This window comes from Somniosus microcephalus, chromosome 16 (assembly GCF_052327205.1).
Source record: "Somniosus microcephalus isolate GS21.2 chromosome 16, FLI_Smic_1.0, whole genome shotgun sequence".
NCBI lineage: Eukaryota > Metazoa > Chordata > Chondrichthyes > Squaliformes > Somniosidae > Somniosus > Somniosus microcephalus.
This window is the reverse complement of record NC_141002.1, coordinates 4,788,046-4,807,958: the sequence shown is the minus strand read 5'-3', so window position 1 is coordinate 4,807,958 and position 19,913 is coordinate 4,788,046. Positions and strand designations below refer to the sequence as shown.

Genomic DNA, 19,913 nt, shown 5'->3' with positions numbered 1-19,913 from the left:
TATCCCTTGATTCCCTGAATATCCAAAACTCTACCAATCTCAGCCTTGAATATACTCAACGATTCAGCATCCACAGCCCTTTGAAGTAGAGAATTCCAAAGATTCACAACCCTCTGAGTGAAGAAATTTCTCCTCATCACAGTCTTAAATGGCCGACCCCTTATCCTGAGACTATGCTCTCTAGTTCTAGACACTCCAGCCAGGGGAAACAACCTATTAGCATCTACCCTGTCAATACCCCTCAGAATCTTATGTTTGAATGAGATCACCTCTCAGAGCTATACAGCACAGAAAGAGGCCCTTCGGCCCATCGTGTCCACGCCGGCCATCAAGCCCTGTCTATTCTAATCCCATTTTCAGCACTTGGTCCGTAGCCTTGTATGCTATGGCATTTCAAGTGCTCATCTAAATGCTTCTTGAATGTTGTGAGGGTTCCTGCCTCTACCACCCTTTCAGGCAGTGAGTTCCAGATTCCAACCACCCTCTGGGTGAAAAAGTTTTTCCTCAAATCCGCTCTAAACCTCCTGCCCCTTACCTTGAAACTCTGCCCCCTGGTTATTGACCCCTCCACTAAGGGGGAAAGTGCCTTTCTATCTACCCTATCTATGCCCCTCATAATTTTGTACACCTCAATCAGGTCCCCCCTCAGCCTTCTCTGCTCTAAGGAAAACAATCCCAGCCTGTCCAGTCTCTCTTCATAGCTGAAGCGCTCCAGCCCAGGTAACATCCTGGTGAATCTCCTCTGCACCTTCTCCAATTCAATCACATCCCTCCTATAGTGTGGCGACCAGAACTGCACGCAGTATTCCAGCTGTGGCCTAACTCATTTTTCTAAACTCCAGAGAGTATCGGCCCATTCTACACAACCTCTCTTCATAGGATAACCCTCTCATCCCAGGAATCAATCTAGTGAACCTTCATTGCACCACCTCGAAGGCAAGTATATCCTTCCTTTGATCAGGAGACCAAAACTGTGCACAGTACTCCAGGTGTGGTCTCGTCAAAGCCCTGTACAATTGTACAGGAAACTTTGAGTTATCCGGAGGCGAACCGTCCGGCAAGCTCGAGCCACCGGCAAAAATCAGGAGCCGTTTTTTATTCTTTTCGTTTCTTTTCTTTGCTTTTTTTGAACAGTTAAGCTCTGCAACGTCTGTAGCTAAGCAACAGCTTCAGCTAGAGACGCTACAGGGATGCTTGCCGACTGTTTAGAGGCTGTTGCTAAGCAACAGGGTTTGTTGATTATCCGTATGTTTCAACATTAGCGCTGGTTTGTCCGGCAGTTTTGAGGGAACGGCAACAGCTCGGTCCCGTCGGTGCCGGATAGCACAAAGTTTCCTGTAGTAAGATTTCCTTACTCTTGTTATTCCTTGCAATAAAGGCCAACATGCCATTTGCCTCCCTAATTGCTTGCTGTCCCTGCATACCACCAATAAGCCATAGTACATCAAAGCTACAGACAAATGACAACAGAATAACAGCATGAACTAACCAAATATGCAGTATTGTGGCAGAACCACCAGAGGATTACGGACAATTGTTTATAATTCCTTTTACAGCAATGTAGTACAGCTGGGGGCTGCACCTTTAATGTATCTGTTAACTGTACTAGGGCTTCTTTCCTGTACTCCGCGTGATGACGTCATGCCAGCCGTCACGTGATCTCTCAACGGCAGGAAGAACGTGATGACGTCAGAGCTCGGAACCTTCTAGCAGTTGAGCTCGGAACCTGCTAGCAGTTGAGCTCGGAACTTTCTAGCAGTTTTCCAGAGAGGCTTTCAAGCAGACCAGACCTATTTGCATTGTATCCTACAGTTTCCTATACAGCTTCGCTTGTTCATTAAATTTTATTGTTTTTGATTTTCTGAGTCGATCTCAATTCTTCGGCTAGGAACCCCAGTTCCTACAGTACCATAATATCACGTGAACTAATTGCCATCATAAACTCTTCCCATCATTTATTACCATGACCAGAAGTGAACTAATTGCTGTCATAAACTCTTCCCATTCCCCATAACACAAATGATGAAGCTGACATATTCCAGACCATTATAGATATGGCTGAATGACTCTTAACACATTCTACTATTCTACTTTCCTGTGAAGATATCCTTGCTTTTAGACCTGTTTACACTATTTACAACACATGCTCAGCAGAAAGCTGTTTTAACTTATGTGCTGATCCCACAGACTGCCCAGAAAACACATTTTAGGTACTCTGGTTAATGCAGACTTTCGCTCGCACTCCTCCCTCACCTCCTCCACACATAGTTATCGTAGAATCATAAAAACTTACAGCACACAAGGTGGCCATTCGGCCCGTCGTGCCTGTGCTGCCTCTTTGGAAGAGCAGTCCTGCTCAGTCCCACATCCTCGCTTTTTGTCCGTCTGTAACTTCAGCCACGTAATCCCTGCCCACTGCTGCCAGTAATGCCTGTACCCACACTCTGGCCAGGATTCCTGCACTGGTACACTCTGCCCGCCAGTGGCTCCAGGGATATACACAGAGCACAACACCTCCACTCAGATGTTAATGGAGAGAACCCTTGGCAATACCTGATACAGACTGATGACTCCCCCACTCCCCAAACCCGCAACTGTAAACCCCGTTGTAATCATTATATAGAATAACAGATACCCAGGAGTGAGTTACAGGCTGGAATCTAATCAAGGGGTTTAGGTGGTTTATATACAACAGATACCTGGGAGTAAATTACAGATTCAAATGTAATGAAGGATATTAAAGGAGGTGGGGAGTGAGCAGGAGAGAGGGATTCGACTGGGTGGGATATTAAAGGGTGTGGGGAGTGAGCAGGAGCGTGGATTAGACTGAGTGGGATATTAAAGGGTGTGGGGAGTGAGCAGGAGCGTGGATTAGACTGAGTGGGATATTAAAGGGTGTGGGGAGTGAGCAGGAGAGAGGGATTCGACTGGGTGGGATATTAAAGGGTGTGGGGAGTGAGCAGGAGCGTGGATTAGACTGGGTGGGATATTAAAGGGTGTGGGGAGTGAGCAGGAGCGTGGATTAGACTGAGTGGGATATTAAAGGGTGTGGGGAGTGAGCAGGAGAGAGGGATTCGACTGGGTGGGATATTAAAGGGTGTGGGGAGTGAGCAGGAGCGTGGATTAGACTGGGTGGGATATTAAAGGGTGTGGGGAGTGAGCAGGAGTGTGGATTAGACTGGGTGGGATATTAAAGGGTGTGGGGAGTGAGCAGGAGAGAGGGATTCGACTGGGTGGGATATTAAAGGGTGTGGGGAGTGAGCAGGAGCGTGGATTAGACTGAGTGGGATATTAAAGGGTGTGGGGAGTGAGCAGGAGCGTGGATTAGACTGGGTGGGATATTAAAGGGTGTGGGGAGTGAGCAGGAGCGTGGATTAGACTGAGTGGGATATTAAAGGGTGTGGGGAGTGAGCAGGAGCGTGGATTAGACTGGGTGGGATATTTAAGGGTGAGGGGAGTGGAATTAGACTGGGTGGTCAAAGGGTTGAATGGCCTGTTTCTGTGCTGATTTTTTTTGGCATTTCTGTGCACTTTGCAGGACACTCCACAGCTCAGTAAAACGCTGATGGATTAAGGAGGTTGGATGTGGCATTGGTTTGGAGGGAAGGCCAGTTTTGTCGTGTCAGTCACATGTATGATACCCAGCTCACCTTGGACACGTCACCTATTGCTGGACTCTGGTAGTCTGGGCACCTTAATTTTGGCAAATGTCGAGGCATTCACAGCACATTCGCACCTCCCCTTTTTAGGGGCAAATCAAGGTAGATCCTGCCCATTTCTGACACCTGCTGCTCTGACTGCATTGCCCTGGGTGGTGACTTGTCAGAGTCCAGACACCAGGTGGAGGAGAGAGCAATCTTGGGCTGGTGTGGAATGAGATGGAGTCTGTGGTAACACGGTGGGGGACTGAATGGCGCACTGGGTGAAAGTGCAGGAGTGCAGCCACAGGCTTCCTCTACACTGGGCTCTCCCTCCATTGCTGCACTCCTTACTGTGAAGGACTTTCACTCTGGAAATCCTCGTTTTGTAGATGGGTGATAATGCATGTCTGTGACTATTTGATTCAATGAAGGGGAGTCACTCGTGTGGAGTAAATGTCAGCAACTGCTGCCTGGGTTTCACTCTGGACTCTGTGACCCTCCAGAGACAGACTAGTTAGCGACTCGCAGCCTGCTGGCAGGTAAGTTGGTCCCTGAGATCCTGAAGTAAGTGCACAACAGAAAGCACTGTTAGACCCTGGTCAAATCCCAGCCCAGGCCGATGGGATGGGAGTGCCCTCTACCTGCCGCCTGACAGTGCGATTGAGCATAGGGTCACTGGTGGCATGAGTGGTGGGATGAGCAATGGAAGAGAAGGGGATCATAGAATCATACAGCACAGAAGGAATCCATTCAGCCTATCGTGCCAGCTCTCTGAAAGAGCTATCCAATTAATCCCACTCCCCTGCTCTACCACCACAGCCCTGCAATATTTTTCTCCAAGTATTTATCCTATTCCCTTTTGAAAGTTACTATTGAATCTGCTTCCACCGCCCTTTCAGGCAGCGCGTTCCAGATCATCATAACTCGCTGCGTAAAAAACATTCTCCTCTCCCCTGATTGGTTTGCCGATTATCTTTAGATCCGTGTCTTCTGGTTACTGACCTTTCTGTCAATAGGAACAGTTTCTCTTCATTTACTCTATCAAAACTCCTCATGATTTTAAACACCTCTATTAAATCTCCCCTTAACCTTCTCTGCTTTTCCAGTCTCTCCACATAACTGAAGTTCCTCATCCCTGGCACCATTCTAGTAAATCTCTGCACCCTCTCCAAGGCCTTGACATCCTTCCTAAAGTGTGGTGCCCAGAATTGGACACAATACTCCAGCTGAGGCTTAATCATTGATTTATAAAGGTTTACCATAACTTCCTTGCTTTTGTCCTCTCTGCCTCTATTTATAAAGCCAAGGATCCCGTGTGCCTTTTTAACAGCCTTCTCAACTTGTCCTGCCACCTTCAAAGACTTGTGTGCGTACACCCCCAGGTCTCTCTGTTACTTCAACCCCTTTACTGGGGGTGACATTAAAGCGCCACCTTGCCCTTCCTTTGCCACTTCTCACTGCTGTCCCAGACCAGGGAGCACCTGTGTCTGGAAGGTGAGCACTCTACCCTCCCTCCTGCCCTCCGCTACTTGACTTGCCCCGCAGCTCCCCGCCACCACATGTATGGCCTGTGTCGTCATGTTTTCACCCCACTAATCCCACCTTCTCTCTTCCCTCCTGCAGTGTCTGATGATTGGAGCTGGTCCTTGCGGTCTGCGCACAGCCATCGAGCTAGCGTTCCTCGGAGCCAAAGTCATCATCGTGGAGAAACGTGACACCTTCTCCAGGAACAACGTCTTGCACTTGTGGCCGTACACCATCCAGGACCTGCGGAACCTGGGAGCCAAGAAGATCTACGGAAAGTTCTGTGCCGGAGCCATTGACCACATCAGTGAGTCGCTTTATTCCCTCTGATTGCAGTGGTTTGCGTTACACAAAACCTGGTGAAGGATAACACACTGGGCTTACTCTACCCGCCCCTACTCTCACTGACTCTCCCTGCCACACGGTTCCGGGGGAGGCAGGCTGCAGTCTCATCATCCAACCGAGGGGTAAAACCTCACGGGGCTCTTCTGAAGTTAAGAATGTTGGGTCAGTTATATTGTAGTCAGAACCATCACAAAATTCAGCAAAGAGAGGTGATCTCATTGAAACATATAAGATTCTGAGGGTGATTGACAGGGTAGATGCTGAGAGGTTGTTTCCCCTGGCTGGAGAGTCTAGAGCTAGGGGGCACAGTCTCAGGATAAGGGGTCGGCCATTTAAGACTGAGGTGAAGAAGCTCAGAAGGTTGAGAGTCTTTGGAATTCTCTACTCCGGAGGGCTGTGAATGCTGAATCGTTGAGTATATTCAAGGCTGAGAGAGAGATTTTTGGACTCTAGGGGAATCAAGGGGTATGGAATCAGGCAGGAAAGTGGAGTTGAGGTTGAAGATCAGGCATTCATCTTATTGAATGGCGGAGCAGGCTTGGGGCCGTATGGCCTACTCCTGCTCCTAATTCTTATGCTCTTATATTCTTACGTTCAGTTGACCCCTAGACCCTATCTTCCCCTCTCATTGTGCTGGACTATTTCTTGAATAAGTTGAGAGTTTTGACTTCCATTCTGTCCAGGAGTCCATCCCATATGTCGATCACTCTCTGTGAGCAAAAAATTCTGGATTTCAGCCCTAAATTGACCTTTTACTAATTTGACCCTGTGACTCCTTGCCCTACTCTTGCAATTGAATTCTAACTTACTTTCCAGATTAACCTTTCCATACAGTTTGTAATCTCATGTCCTTCTCTAAGATCACCTCTCGGACACCTCCTTAACGAGGCTGCACAGCACAAGTGTCTTGTCTCATGACCGAGACCCCAGACACGAGAGAACAGCCTTGTGGCTCTCTACGATGGCTGTAGTGGCTGAATGTCTGGGGTTTGGTGATGTAGTTCAGGTGAGGAGCGAAGACCATTGGTAAAAGAGAACTTGTAAGTACCTCAAGCACTGAGTGTTGGGAGCAGTGTGGTTTATCGCAGGCCATGTGACTGGGAGTGGGAGAAGAGAGGGGCAGTTGAACACATTGAGTGTCGCCTGTTGTGTTCTCAGGGTTAAACATTGCTCCTGTTCCAACAGGTATCCGACAGCTCCAGCTAGTCCTGCTGAAGATTGTCTTGATCCTGGGTATAGAGATTCATCTAAACGTGGAGTTCCGTGGGCTCCTCCCACCCAGAGGCCAAAAAAACCCACGTAAGTAAATTCTACAGGGATACTGTATCGGTGTGATGCGCCGCGCGGGTGTGAGCAGAATCTTACAGCACAGAAGGAGGCCATTCGGCCCTTCATGCCTGTGCCGGCTCTTTGAAAGAGCTCTCCAATTAGTCCCAGTTCCCTGCTCTGCATATATTACATTTCAAGTATAGAGCCAAAATTCCCATTTGAAAGTGATTATTGAATCTGCTTCCACCACCCTTTCAGGCAGTGCATTCCAGATCACAACAACTCGCTGCATAAAAAACAATTCTCCTCCTCTCGCCTCTGATTCTTTTGCCAATCACCTTAAACCTGTGCCCTCTGGTTACCAACCCTTCAGCCACTGGAAACAGTTTCTCCTTATCTACTCTATGAAAACTGTTCATGATCTTGAGCACCGCTATTAAATCTCCCCTTAACCTTCTCTGCTATAAGGAGAACAACCCCAGCTTCTCCAGTCTCTCCACATAACTGAAGTCCTTCACCCTTGGTCTGATCACTGGGTGGGGTGGGGGATGGAGGGTCGAGCACAGGGATGGCTGATTGCGGCAGGTTTGCTTGAAGGGCTGGGGGCGGGGGGGGGAAATGCAAAATCCATCACGTCACACTTTTCTGCGTTAAATTTCATCTGCTGTGTGTCTGCCCATTTCACCAGTTTGTCTTTTTCCTCCTGAAGTCTGTTACTATCCTCCTCACTGTTTACTACATTTCTGAGTTTCATGTCAGCTGCAAACTTTGAAATTATGTCCGGTATACCCAAATCCAGGTCATTAATATATATCAAAAAGAGCAATTGTCCCAACACTGACCCCTGGGGGACACTATTGGATAATGCCCTCCTGTCTAGAAAAACAACCATTCACCACTACCCTCTGCTTTCTGTCCATTATCCAATGTAGTATTCTCACAGACACAGGAGCAGGAGGAGGCCATTTAGCCCCTCAAGCCTGGTCTGCCATTCAATGAGACCATGACTGATCTACGACTTAACTCCATATACCCACCTTTGCCCTATATCCCTTTGGTTAACAAAAATCTATCACTCAGATTTAAAATTAACAATTGATCTAGCACTAATTGCTGTTTGTGGAAGAGAGTTCCAAACCTCTACCACCCTTTGTGTGTAGAAGTGTTTCCTAATTTCACCCCTGAAAGGTCTGGCTCTAATATTTAGATTATGCCCCCTAGTCCTAGACTCCCCAACCAGCGGAAATAGTTTCTCTCGATCCACCCCAATCTGTTCCCCTTAATATCTTGAAACTTCAATCAAATCACCCCATAACCTTCTAAATTCCAGGGTCTACAACCCTAGTTTGTGAAATCTTTCCTCGTAACTTAACCCTCGATGCCCGGGTATCATTCTGGTAAACGTATGCTGCACTCCCTCCAAGGCCAATATATCAGAGAAAGTTACAGCACGGAAGGAGGCCATTTTGGCCCATCGTGTCCCCGCCGGCCGACAAAGAGCTCTCCAGCCTAATCCCACTTCCCAGCTCTTGGTCCGTAGCCCTGCAGGTTACAGCATCCCAAGTGCACGTCCAAGTACTTTTTAAATGTGGTTAGGGGTTCCTGCCTCTACCACCCTTTCAGGCAGTGAGTTCCAGACCCCCACTACCCTCTGGGTGAAGGAATTTCCCCTCAAATCCCCTCTAAACCTTCCACCAATTACTTTAAATCTGTGCCCCCCTAGTTTTTGACCCCTCTGCTAAGGGAAATAGGTCCTTTCTATCCACTTTATCTAGGCCCCCTCATAATTTTATACACCTCAATAAGGTCTCCCCTCAGCCTCCTCTGTTCCAAGGAAAACAGACCCAGCCTATCCAGTCTTTCCTCATAGCTAAGATTCTCTACTCCCGGCAACATCCTTGTAAATCTCCTCTGTACCCTCTCTAGTGCAATCACATCTTTCCTGTAATGTGGTGACCAGAACTGCACGCAGTACTCTAGCTGAGGCCTAACTAGTGTTTTATACAGTTGAAGCATAACCCCCCTGCTCTTGTATTCTATGCCACGGCTAATAAAGGCAAGCATTCCGTATGTCTTCTTAACCACCTTATCTACCTGGCCTGCTACCTTCAGGGATCTGTGGACATGCACTCCAAGGTCCCTTTGTTCCTCTACACTACTCAGTGTCCTACCATTTAATGTGTATTCCCTTTCCTTGTTAGCCCTCCCCAAATGCATTACCTCACACTTCTCCGGATTGATTTCCATTTGCCACTGTTCTACCCACCTGACCAATTTATTGATATCTACTTGCAGCCTACAGCTTCCTTCTTCAGTATCAACCACACAGCCGATTTTAGTATCATCTGCAAACTTCTTAATCATACCCCCTATATTCAAGTCTAAATCGTTGATATATACCACAAAAAGCAAGGGACCTAGTACTGAGCCCTGCGGAACCCCACTGGAAACAGCCTTCCAGTCACAAAAATACCCATCAACCATTACACTTTGTTTCCTGCCTCCGAGCCAGTTTTGAATCCAACTTCACACTTTGCCTTGGATCCCATGGACTTTTAACTTCGTGACTAGTCTGCCATGTGGAACCTTATCAAAAGCCTTGCTAAAGTCCATATACACTACATCAAATGCACTACCCTCATCTACCCTCCTTGTTACCTCCTCAAAAAATTCAATCAAATTTGTCAGACACGACCTTCCCTTAACAAATCCGTGCTGACTATCCTTGATTAACCGTGTCTTTCTAAATGAAGATTTATCCTGTCCTTCAGAATTCTTTCCAATAATTTTCCCACCACCGGGGTTAGGCTGACTGGCCTGTAATTACTCGGTCTATCCTTTTCTCCTGTTTTAAACAAGGGTACCACATTAGCAGTCCTCCAGTCATCCGGCACCACACCTGAAGCCAGAGAGGATTGGAAAATGATGGTCAGGGCCTCTGCTATTCCCTCTTTTGCTTCACTTAACAGCCTGGGATACATTTCATCCAGGCCTGGGGACTTATCCACTTTTAAAGCTGCTAAACCCCTCAATACTTCCTCTCTCACTATATTTATTTCATCTAATATTTCGCACTCCTCTTCCCTGATAGCAATGTCTGCTTCCCCCCTCTCCTTTGTGAAAACAGACGCAAAGTATTCATTAAGAACCCTACCGACGTCTCCCGCCTCCACACACAGATTACCCTCATGATCTCTAATAGGCCCTACCCTTTCTTTAGTTATCCTCTTACTCTTAACATATTTATAAAACATCTTTGGGTTTTCCTTGATTTTACTTGCCAAGAATTTTACATGCTCTCTCTTTGCTTTCCTAATATCCTTTTTAATTGCACCCCTGCACTTTCTGTACTCCTCTAAAGATTCTGGAGTATTTAGCCCTCGGTATCTGTCATACACCCCCCGTTTTTTCTTTATCCTACCCTGTATGTCTCTAGACATTCAGGGGGCCTCTAGATTTGTTAGTCCCGCCTTTTTTCTTTAAGGGCACATGTTTGGTCTGAACCCTCCGGATCTCCTCCTTGAATGCCTCCCACTGCTCTTGACACTGATTTACCTTCAAGTAGCTGTTTCCAGTCCACTATGGCTAAATCCCCTCTGAGCTTAGCAAAATTTGCTTTTCCCCAATTTAGAATGTTTATTCCTGGTCTATCCTTGTCCTTTTCCATAACTACCTTAAATCTAACTGAATTATGGCCACTAGCACCAAAATGCTCCCCCACTGATGCGCCTTCTACCTGCCCAGCTTCATTCCCTAAAACCATGTCCAGAACCGCCCCCTCCCTTGTTGGGCTTGCTGCATACTGGCTAAAAAAGTTCTCCTGGATGCATTTTAGGAATTCCGCACCCTCTATACCCTTCACACTAATTTTATCCCAGTTAATATTGGGGTAGTTGAAATCCCCTACTATTGCTGCCCTATAGTTTTTGCACTTCTTAGAAATGTGTCTACATACTTGCTCTTCTATCTCCCTCTCACTGTTTGGGGGTCTGTAGTACACTCCCAGCAGTGTGATTGCCCCTTTTTTTGTTTTTCAATCCTTTCTAAGGTGTGGTGCCCAGAACTGCTCACAGTGCTCCAGGTGTGGTTTAACCAGGGTTTTGTATAGCTGCAGCATAACTTCTACCCCCTTGTATTCTAATCCTCTAGATATAAAGGCCAACATTCCATTAGCCTTTTTGATTATTTTCTATACCCGTTCATGACACTTTAATGATCTGTGTATCTGGACGGCCCAAGTCTCTTTGGACCTCCCTTTTTTAGTTGTACTTCTTGCAATTTAGTATACTGTATTCGCTGCTCACGATGTGGTCTCCTCTACATTGGGGAGACCAAACGCAGATTGGGCGACCGCTTTGCAGAACACCTCCATTCAGTCCGTAAGGGTGACCCTGAGCTTCCGGTTGCCTGTCACTTTAATTCACCGCTTCACTCCCACTCTGATCTCTCTGTCCTCGGGCTATTACATTGTTCCAATGAAGCTGAACGTAAGCTCGAGGAACAGCACCTCATCTTTCGATTGGGCACTTTACAGTCTGCCGGACTCAACATTGAGTTTAACAATTTCAGATAATTATCCCTGCCCCCATTTTTCATGCAGTATGATTTTTGCCATTCCCATTTGCAACATTTTATCTTTCCTGCCTCTTACAAAAGTACAGGATGTTCTTTCTATTTCTTCATCCCCTCCTAACCTCCCCCCCCCCCGGTCTCTGCACCTGCTTAATATCTGTTACATCTCCAGCTTTTTCCAGTTCTGATGAAGGGTCCCAGACCTGAAACGTTAACTCGGTTTCTCTCTCCACGGATGCTGCCTGGCCTGCTGAATATTTCCAGCATTTTCTGTTGTTATTTTGTTCTATCCTTTTTAAGGTTCAAAGTGGATGACCTCACATTTACCTACATTGAAATCCATTAGCCACAGTTTTGCCCATTCACTTAATCTATCAATATCCCTTTGTAATTTTATCCTTTCATCTACACTGCCTACAATCTTTGTGTCAGTGGCAAATTTGGATATGTGGCTTTCTATCCCATCAGCTAAGTCGTTAATAAATACAGTGAATAGTTGAGGCCCCAACACTGATCCCTGTGGGACACCACTAGTCACCTCCTGCCAATTACTGTACCTGCCCATTATCCCCACTGCCTGTCTCCTGCCGCTCAGCCAATTTCCTAACCAGGTCAATAATTTGCCCTCAATTCCATCGGCTTCAACCTTAGTTAACAGTCTCTTATGAGGGACTTTATCAAATACCTTCTGGAAGTCCATATAAATAAGAACATAGGAAATAGGAGCAGGAGTAGGCCATACGGCCTCTCGAGCCTGCTCCGCCATTCAATAAGATCATGGCTGATCATCGACCTCAACTCCACTTTCCCGCCCGATCTCCATATCCCTTGATTCCCCTAGAGTCCAAAAATCTATCGATCTCAGCCTTGAATATACTCGAAGACTCAGCATCCACAGCCATAGACATTCCCCTGTCCACTACTTTAGTCACCTCCTCAAAAAATGCAGTCAGGTTTGTCAGGCATGGCCGACCTTTCACAAATCCATTCTGGCTATCTCTGATCAATTGAAAATTTTCAAGTTGTTTAGTCACCCTCCTTAATTATAGACTCTAGTAATTTCCCAACAACAGATTTTAGGTTAATTGGTCTATAATTTTCTGGTTTCCCCCTCTCACCATTCTTAAATAGCGGAGTGACATGTGCAATTAAAGGAACAGTTCCTGAATCGAGAGAACTTATAGTTAGGGCATCTGCAATGTGCTCACCTTTAAAACCCTGGGATGGAAACCATCTGGTCCTCTTTATTGCCATCATTTTCTTCATTAATGTTATTTTGCTTATGTTAATTTTGTTGAGTCCCTGTCCCTGATTCAGTATTAGTTTCCTTTGGATTTCTGTCATGCTATCCTCTTCCTCGACTGTAAATACTGACGCAAAGTAATTATTCAACATGTCCGCCATTTCCTTATTTTCATTCACAATATCACTGTTATCAGTTTTTAAGGGGCCCACATTGCTTCTGACCACCCTCTTTTTCCTAATATAATTGTAAAAATGTTTGTGTTGATTTTGATATCACTTGCAAGTTTCTTTTCATACTCCCTTTTTGTAGCTTTTACTATCTGTTTTGTCACCCTTTGTTGTTCTTTGTATCTTTCCCATTCACCAGGATCTGTGCTATTTTTTGCATGTTTGTTTGCTTTCTCTTTTAGCTTCCATCGTTAATTCAAAGCTCTCTGCGGTTCTGAACAACCTCCCCCTTTATTACTGTAACCGGGATCTACCGCTTAATTTTTAAAAATTTGTTTATGGGATGTGGGCGTGGCTGGCAAGGCCAGCAGCGATGTGATAATGGGCGAGTGGCCATTGAGACGCTAACTTCTGGTAAACTTTATCCAACAATAATACAACATTTAGAGTTCGAGAGACTGAATGCAGACCAGATTGGGAGGATCTGGGATAAGCAGGCATGTGTGCTTTAATAAGTGACCCTGAGTCAGAACCGTCCCCAGGCGACGAGTGATTCCAGTCCTGAGAGCTGGCATCATCACTGATCGCACACAGATGAATCGGCCTGCTAGAAGCAGGGCCCCTCATGCCCTTTACTAATAGATGGACCTTGCCTCTGATTACAGATTCCGGCTGGAGAGCAGATATCAATCCTCCAAACAACAAAGTGGCAAATTTTGAATTTGAGGTTGTGATTGGTGCTGACGGCCGAAGGAATACACTGGAAGGTAAGCGGGGTGCAATGGAAAGGCAGGAGTGATGGGGAGAGATCGTAGTGTCTGAGGCAGAGGGAGAGGGCAGGAATGACTGGGAGAGTACAGTGTCCGAGGGAGAGGGCAGGAGTGACAGGGAGAGAGGGCAGAGTCCGAGGGAGAGCCCAGGAGTGACGGGGAGAGAGCGCAGTGTCCGAGGGAGAGGGCAGGAGTGACTGGGAGAGAGCGCAGAGTCCGAGGGAGAGGGCAGGAGTGACTGGGAGAGAGCGCAGAGTCCGAGGGAGAGGGCAGGAGTGACTGGGAGAGAGCGCAGAGTCCGAGGGAGAGGGCAGGAGTGACTGGGAGAGAGCGCAGTGTCCGAGGGAGAGGGCAGGAGTGACTGGGAGGAGCGCAGTGTCCGAGGGAGAGGGCAGGAGTGACTGGGAGAGAGCGCAGTGTCCGAGGGAGAGGGCAGGAGTGACTGGGAGAGAGGGCAGTGTCCGAGGGAGAGGGCAGGAGTGACTGGGAGAGCGCAGTGTCCGAGGGAGAGGGCAGGAGTGACTGGGAGAGAGCGCAGTGTCCGAGGGAGAGGGCAGGAGTGACTGGGAGAGAGCGCAGTGTCTGAGGGAGAGGGCAGGAGTGACTGGGAGAGAACGCAGAGTCCGAGGGAGAGGGCAGGAGTGACTAGGAGAGAGCGCAGTGTCCGAGGGAGAGGGCAGGAGTGACTGGGAGAGAGCGCAGTGTCCGAGGGAGAGGGCAGGAGTGACTGGGAGAGAGCGCAGTGTCCGAGGGAGAGGGCAGGAGTGACTGGGAGAGGGCGCAGTGTCCGAGGGAGAGGGCAGGAGTGACAGGGAGACAGCGCAGTGTCCGAGGGAGAGGGCAGGAGTGACTGGGAGAGGGCAGGGTCCGAGGGAGAGGGCAGGAGTGACTGGGAGAGAGCGCAGTGTCCGAGGGAGAGGGCAGGAGTGACAGGGAGAGAGCGCAGTGTCCGAGGGAGAGGGCAGGAGTGACTGGGAGAGAGCGCAGTGTCCGAGGGAGAGCCCAGGAGTGACTGGGAGAGAGCGCAGTGTCCGAGGGAGAGGGCAGGAGTGACTGGGAGAGAGCGCAGTGTCCGAGGGAGAGGGCAGGAGTGACTGGGAGAGAGCGCAGTGCCCGAGGGAGAGGGCAGGAGTGACTGGGAGAGAGCGCAGTGTCCGAGGGAGAGAGCAGGAGTGACGGGGAGAGAGCGCAGTGTCCGAGGGAGAGGGCAGGAGTGACTGGGAGAGCGCAGTGTCTGAGGGAGAGGGCAGGAGTGACTGGGAGAGAGCGCAGAGTCCGAGGGAGAGGGCAGGAGTGACTGGGAGAGAGCGCAGTGTCCGAGGGAGAGGGCAGGAGTGACTGGGAGAGAGCGCAGTGTCCGAGGGAGAGGGCAGGAGTGACTGGGAGAGAGCGCAGTGTCCGACGGAGAGGGCAGGAGTGACTGGGAGAGCGCAGTGTCCGAGGGAGAGGGCAGGAGTGACTGGGAGAGGGCGCAGCGTCCGAGGGAGAGGGCAGGAGTGACTGGGAGAGCGCAGTGTCCGAGGGAGAGGGCAGGAGTGACTGGGAGAGAGCGCAGTGTCCGAGGGAGAGGGCAGGAGTGACTGGGAGAGGGCGCAGTGTCCGAGGGAGAGGGCAGGAGTGACTGGGAGAGAGCGCAGTGTCCGAGGGAGAGGGCAGGAGTGACTGGGAGAGCGCAGTGTCCGAGGGAGAGGGCAGGAGTGACTGGGAGAGAGCGCAGTGTCCGCGGGAGAGGGCAGGAGTGACTGGGAGAGAGCGCAGTGTCCGAGGGAGAGGGCAGGAGTGACTGGGAGAGGGCGCAGTGTCCGAGGGAGAGGGCAGGAGTGACTGGGAGAGAGCGCAGTGTCCGAGGGAGAGGGCAGGAGTGACTGGGAGAGAGCGCAGTGTCCGAGGGAGAGGGCAGGAGTGACTGGGAGAGAGCGCAGTGTCCGCGGGAGAGGGCAGGAGTGACTGGGAGAGAGCGCAGTGTCCGAGGGAGAGGGCAGGAGTGACTGGGAGAGAGAGCGCAGTGTCCGAGGGAGAGGGCAGGAGTGACTGGGAGAGAGAGCGCAGTGTCCGAGGGAGAGGGCAGGAGTGACTGGGAGAGAGCAGTGTCCGCAGGAGAGGGCAGGAGTGACTGGGAGCGAGCGCAGTGTCCGAGGGAGAGGGCAGGAGTGACTGGAAGAGAGCGCAGTGTCCGAGGGAGAGGGCAGGAGTGACTGGGAGAGAGCGCAGTGTCCGAGGGAGAGGGCAGGAGTGACTGGGAGAGAGCGCAGTGTCCGTGGGAGAGGGCAGGAGTGACTGGGAGAGAGCGCAGTGTCCGAGGGAGAGGGCAGGAGTGACTGGGAGAGAGCGCAGTGTCCGAGGGAGAGGGCAGGAGTGACTGGGAGAGAGCGCAGTGTCCGACGGAGAGGGCAGGAGTGACTGGGAGAGCGCAGTGTCCGAGGGAGAGGGCAGGAGTGACTGGGAGAGGGCGCAGCGTCCGAGGGAGAGGGCAGGAGTGACTGGGAGAGCGCAGTGTCCGAGGGAGAGGGCAGGAGTGACTGGGAGAGAGCGCAGTGTCCGAGGGAGAGGGCAGGAGTGACTGGGAGAGGGCGCAGTGTCCGAGGGAGAGGGCAGGAGTGACTGGGAGAGAGCGCAGTGTCCGAGGGAGAGGGCAGGAGTGACTGGGAGAGCGCAGTGTCCGAGGGAGAGGGCAGGAGTGACTGGGAGAGAGCGCAGTGTCCGCGGGAGAGGGCAGGAGTGACTGGGAGAGAGCGCAGTGTCCGAGGGAGAGGGCAGGAGTGACTGGGAGAGGGCGCAGTGTCCGAGGGATAGGGCAGGAGTGACTGGGAGAGAGCGCAGTGTCCGAGGGAGAGGGCAGGAGTGACTGGGAGAGAGCGCAGTGTCCGAGGGAGAGGGCAGGAGTGACTGGGAGAGAGCGCAGTGTCCGCGGGAGAGGGCAGGAGTGACTGGGAGAGAGCGCAGTGTCCGAGGGAGAGGGCAGGAGTGACTGGGAGAGAGAGCGCAGTGTCCGAGGGAGAGGGCAGGAGTGACTGGGAGAGAGAGCGCAGTGTCCGAGGGAGAGGGCAGGAGTGACTGGGAGAGAGCAGTGTCCGCAGGAGAGGGCAGGAGTGACTGGGAGCGAGCGCAGTGTCCGAGGGAGAGGGCAGGAGTGACTGGAAGAGAGCGCAGTGTCCGAGGGAGAGGGCAGGAGTGACTGGGAGAGAGCGCAGTGTCCGAGGGAGAGGGCAGGAGTGACTGGGAGAGAGCGCAGTGTCTGTGGGAGAGGGCAGGAGTGACTGGGAGAGAGCGCAGTGTCCGAGGGAGAGGGCAGGAGTGACTGGGAGAGAGCGCAGTGTCCGAGGGAGAGAGCAGGAGTGACTGGGAGAGAGCGCAGTGTCCGAGGGAGAGGGCAGGAATGACTGGGAGAGAGCGCAGTGTCCGAGGGAGAGGGCAGGAGTGACTGGGAGAGCGCAGTGTCCGAGGGAGAGGGCAGGAGTGACTGGGAGAGAGCGCAGTGTCCGAGGGAGAGGGCAGGAGTGACTGGGTGAGAGCGCAGTGTCTGAGGGAGAGGGCAGGAGTGACTGGGAGAGGGCGCAGTGTCCGAGGGAGAGGGCAGGAGTGACTGGGAGAGAGCGCAGTGTCCGCGGGAGAGGGCAGGAGTGACAGGGAGAAAGCGCAGTGTCCGAGGGAGAGGGCAGGAGTGACTGGGAGAGCGCAGTGTCCGAGGGAGAGGGCAGGAGTGACTGGGAGAGAGCGCAGTGTCCGAGGGAGAGGGCAGGAGTGACTGGGAGAGAGCGCAGTGTCCGAGGGAGAGGGCAGGAGTGACAGGGAGAGAGCGTAGTGTCCGAGGGAGAGGGCAGGAGTGACTGGGAGAGAGCGCAGTGTCCGAGGGAGAGGGCAGGAGTGACTGGGAGAGCGCAGTGTCTGAGGGAGAGGGCAGGAGTGACTGGGAGAGAGCGCAGAGTCCGAGGGAGAGGGCAGGAGTGACTGGGAGAGAGCGCAGTGTCCGAGGGAGAGGGCAGGAGTGACTGGGAGAGAGCGCAGTGTCCGAGGGAGAGGGCAGGAGTGACTGGGAGAGAGCGCAGTGTCCGACGGAGAGGGCAGGAGTGACTGGGAGAGCGCAGTGTCCGAGGGAGAGGGCAGGAGTGACTGGGAGAGGGCGCAGCGTCCGAGGGAGAGGGCAGGAGTGACTGGGAGAGCGCAGTGTCCGAGGGAGAGGGCAGGAGTGACTGGGAGAGAGCGCAGTGTCCGAGGGAGAGGGCAGGAGTGACTGGGAGAGGGCGCAGTGTCCGAGGGAGAGGGCAGGAGTGACTGGGAGAGAGCGCAGTGTCCGAGGGAGAGGGCAGGAGTGACTGGGAGAGCGCAGTGTCCGAGGGAGAGGGCAGGAGTGACTGGGAGAGAGCGCAGTGTCCGCGGGAGAGGGCAGGAGTGACTGGGAGAGAGCGCAGTGTCCGAGGGAGAGGGCAGGAGTGACTGGGAGAGGGCGCAGTGTCCGAGGGAGAGGGCAGGAGTGACTGGGAGAGAGCGCAGTGTCCGAGGGAGAGGGCAGGAGTGACTGGGAGAGAGCGCAGTGTCCGAGGGAGAGGGCAGGAGTGACTGGGAGAGAGCGCAGTGTCCGCGGGAGAGGGCAGGAGTGACTGGGAGAGAGCGCAGTGTCCGAGGGAGAGGGCAGGAGTGACTGGGAGAGAGAGCGCAGTGTCCGAGGGAGAGGGCAGGAGTGACTGGGAGAGAGAGCGCAGTGTCCGAGGGAGAGGGCAGGAGTGACTGGGAGAGAGCAGTGTCCGCAGGAGAGGGCAGGAGTGACTGGGAGCGAGCGCAGTGTCCGAGGGAGAGGGCAGGAGTGACTGGAAGAGAGCGCAGTGTCCGAGGGAGAGGGCAGGAGTGACTGGGAGAGAGCGCAGTGTCCGAGGGAGAGGGCAGGAGTGACTGGGAGAGAGCGCAGTGTCCGTGGGAGAGGGCAGGAGTGACTGGGAGAGAGCGCAGTGTCCGAGGGAGAGGGCAGGAGTGACTGGGAGAGAGCGCAGTGTCCGAGGGAGAGGGCAGGAGTGACTGGGAGAGAGCGCAGTGTCCGACGGAGAGGGCAGGAGTGACTGGGAGAGCGCAGTGTCCGAGGGAGAGGGCAGGAGTGACTGGGAGAGGGCGCAGCGTCCGAGGGAGAGGGCAGGAGTGACTGGGAGAGCGCAGTGTCCGAGGGAGAGGGCAGGAGTGACTGGGAGAGAGCGCAGTGTCCGAGGGAGAGGGCAGGAGTGACTGGGAGAGAGCGCAGTGTCCGAGGGAGAGGGCAGGAGTGACTGGGAGAGCGCAGTGTCCGAGGGAGAGGGCAGGAGTGACTGGGAGAGAGCGCAGTGTCCGAGGGAGAGGGCAGGAGTGACTGGGAGAGGGCGCAGTGTCCGAGGGATAGGGCAGGAGTGACTGGGAGAGAGCGCAGTGTCCGAGGGAGAGGGCAGGAGTGACTGGGAGAGAGCGCAGTGTCCGAGGGAGAGGGCAGGAGTGACTGGGAGAGAGCGCAGTGTCCGCGGGAGAGGGCAGGAGTGACTGGGAGAGAGCGCAGTGTCCGAGGGAGAGGGCAGGAGTGACTGGGAGAGAGAGCGCAGTGTCCGAGGGAGAGGGCAGGAGTGACTGGGAGAGAGAGCGCAGTGTCCGAGGGAGAGGGCAGGAGTGACTGGGAGAGAGCAGTGTCCGCAGGAGAGGGCAGGAGTGACTGGGAGCGAGCGCAGTGTCCGAGGGAGAGGGCAGGAGTGACTGGAAGAGAGCGCAGTGTCCGAGGGAGAGGGCAGGAGTGACTGGGAGAGAGCGCAGTGTCCGAGGGAGAGGGCAGGAGTGACTGGGAGAGAGCGCAGTGTCTGTGGGAGAGGGCAGGAGTGACTGGGAGAGAGCGCAGTGTCCGAGGGAGAGGGCAGGAGTGACTGGGAGAGAGCGCAGTGTCCGAGGGAGAGGGCAGGAGTGACAGGGAGAGAGCGCAGTGTCCGAGGGAGAGAGCAGGAGTGACTGGGAGAGAGCACAGTGTCCGAGGGAGAGGGCAGGAGTGACTGGGAGAGAGCGCAGTGTCCGAGGGAGAGGGCAGGAGTGACTGGGAGAGCGCAGTGTCCGAGGGAGAGGGCAGGAGTGACTGGGAGAGAGCGCAGTGTCCGAGGGAGAGGGCAGGAGTGACTGGGTGAGAGCGCAGTGTCTGAGGGAGAGGGCAGGAGTGACTGGGAGAGGGCGCAGTGTCCGAGGGAGAGGGCAGGAGTGACTGGGAGAGAGCGCAGTGTCCGCGGGAGAGGGCAGGAGTGACAGGGAGAAAGCGCAGTGTCCGAGGGAGAGGGCAGGAGTGACTGGGAGAGCGCAGTGTCCGAGGGAGAGGGCAGGAGTGACTGGGAGAGAGCGCAGTGTCCGAGGGAGAGGGCAGGAGTGACTGGGAGAGAGCGCAGTGTCCGAG

General features: G+C 52.6%; 1 protein-coding gene across 4 annotated transcripts in view; it reads left to right on the top strand.

The window, feature by feature from the left end:
* Positions 1-19,913, top strand: part of mical3a (microtubule associated monooxygenase, calponin and LIM domain containing 3a) — a 706,722-nt gene that overhangs the window by 79,719 nt on the left and 607,090 nt on the right. For all 4 annotated transcript variants that reach the window (XM_086008561.1, XM_086008560.1, XM_086008562.1 and 1 more), the window contains exons 3-5: positions 5,265-5,472; positions 6,696-6,809; positions 13,430-13,531. In XM_086008561.1, coding sequence (XP_085864687.1) covers positions 5,265-5,472; positions 6,696-6,809; positions 13,430-13,531 — 424 coding nt within the window. The remainder of the gene's footprint in view (positions 1-5,264; positions 5,473-6,695; positions 6,810-13,429; positions 13,532-19,913) is intronic.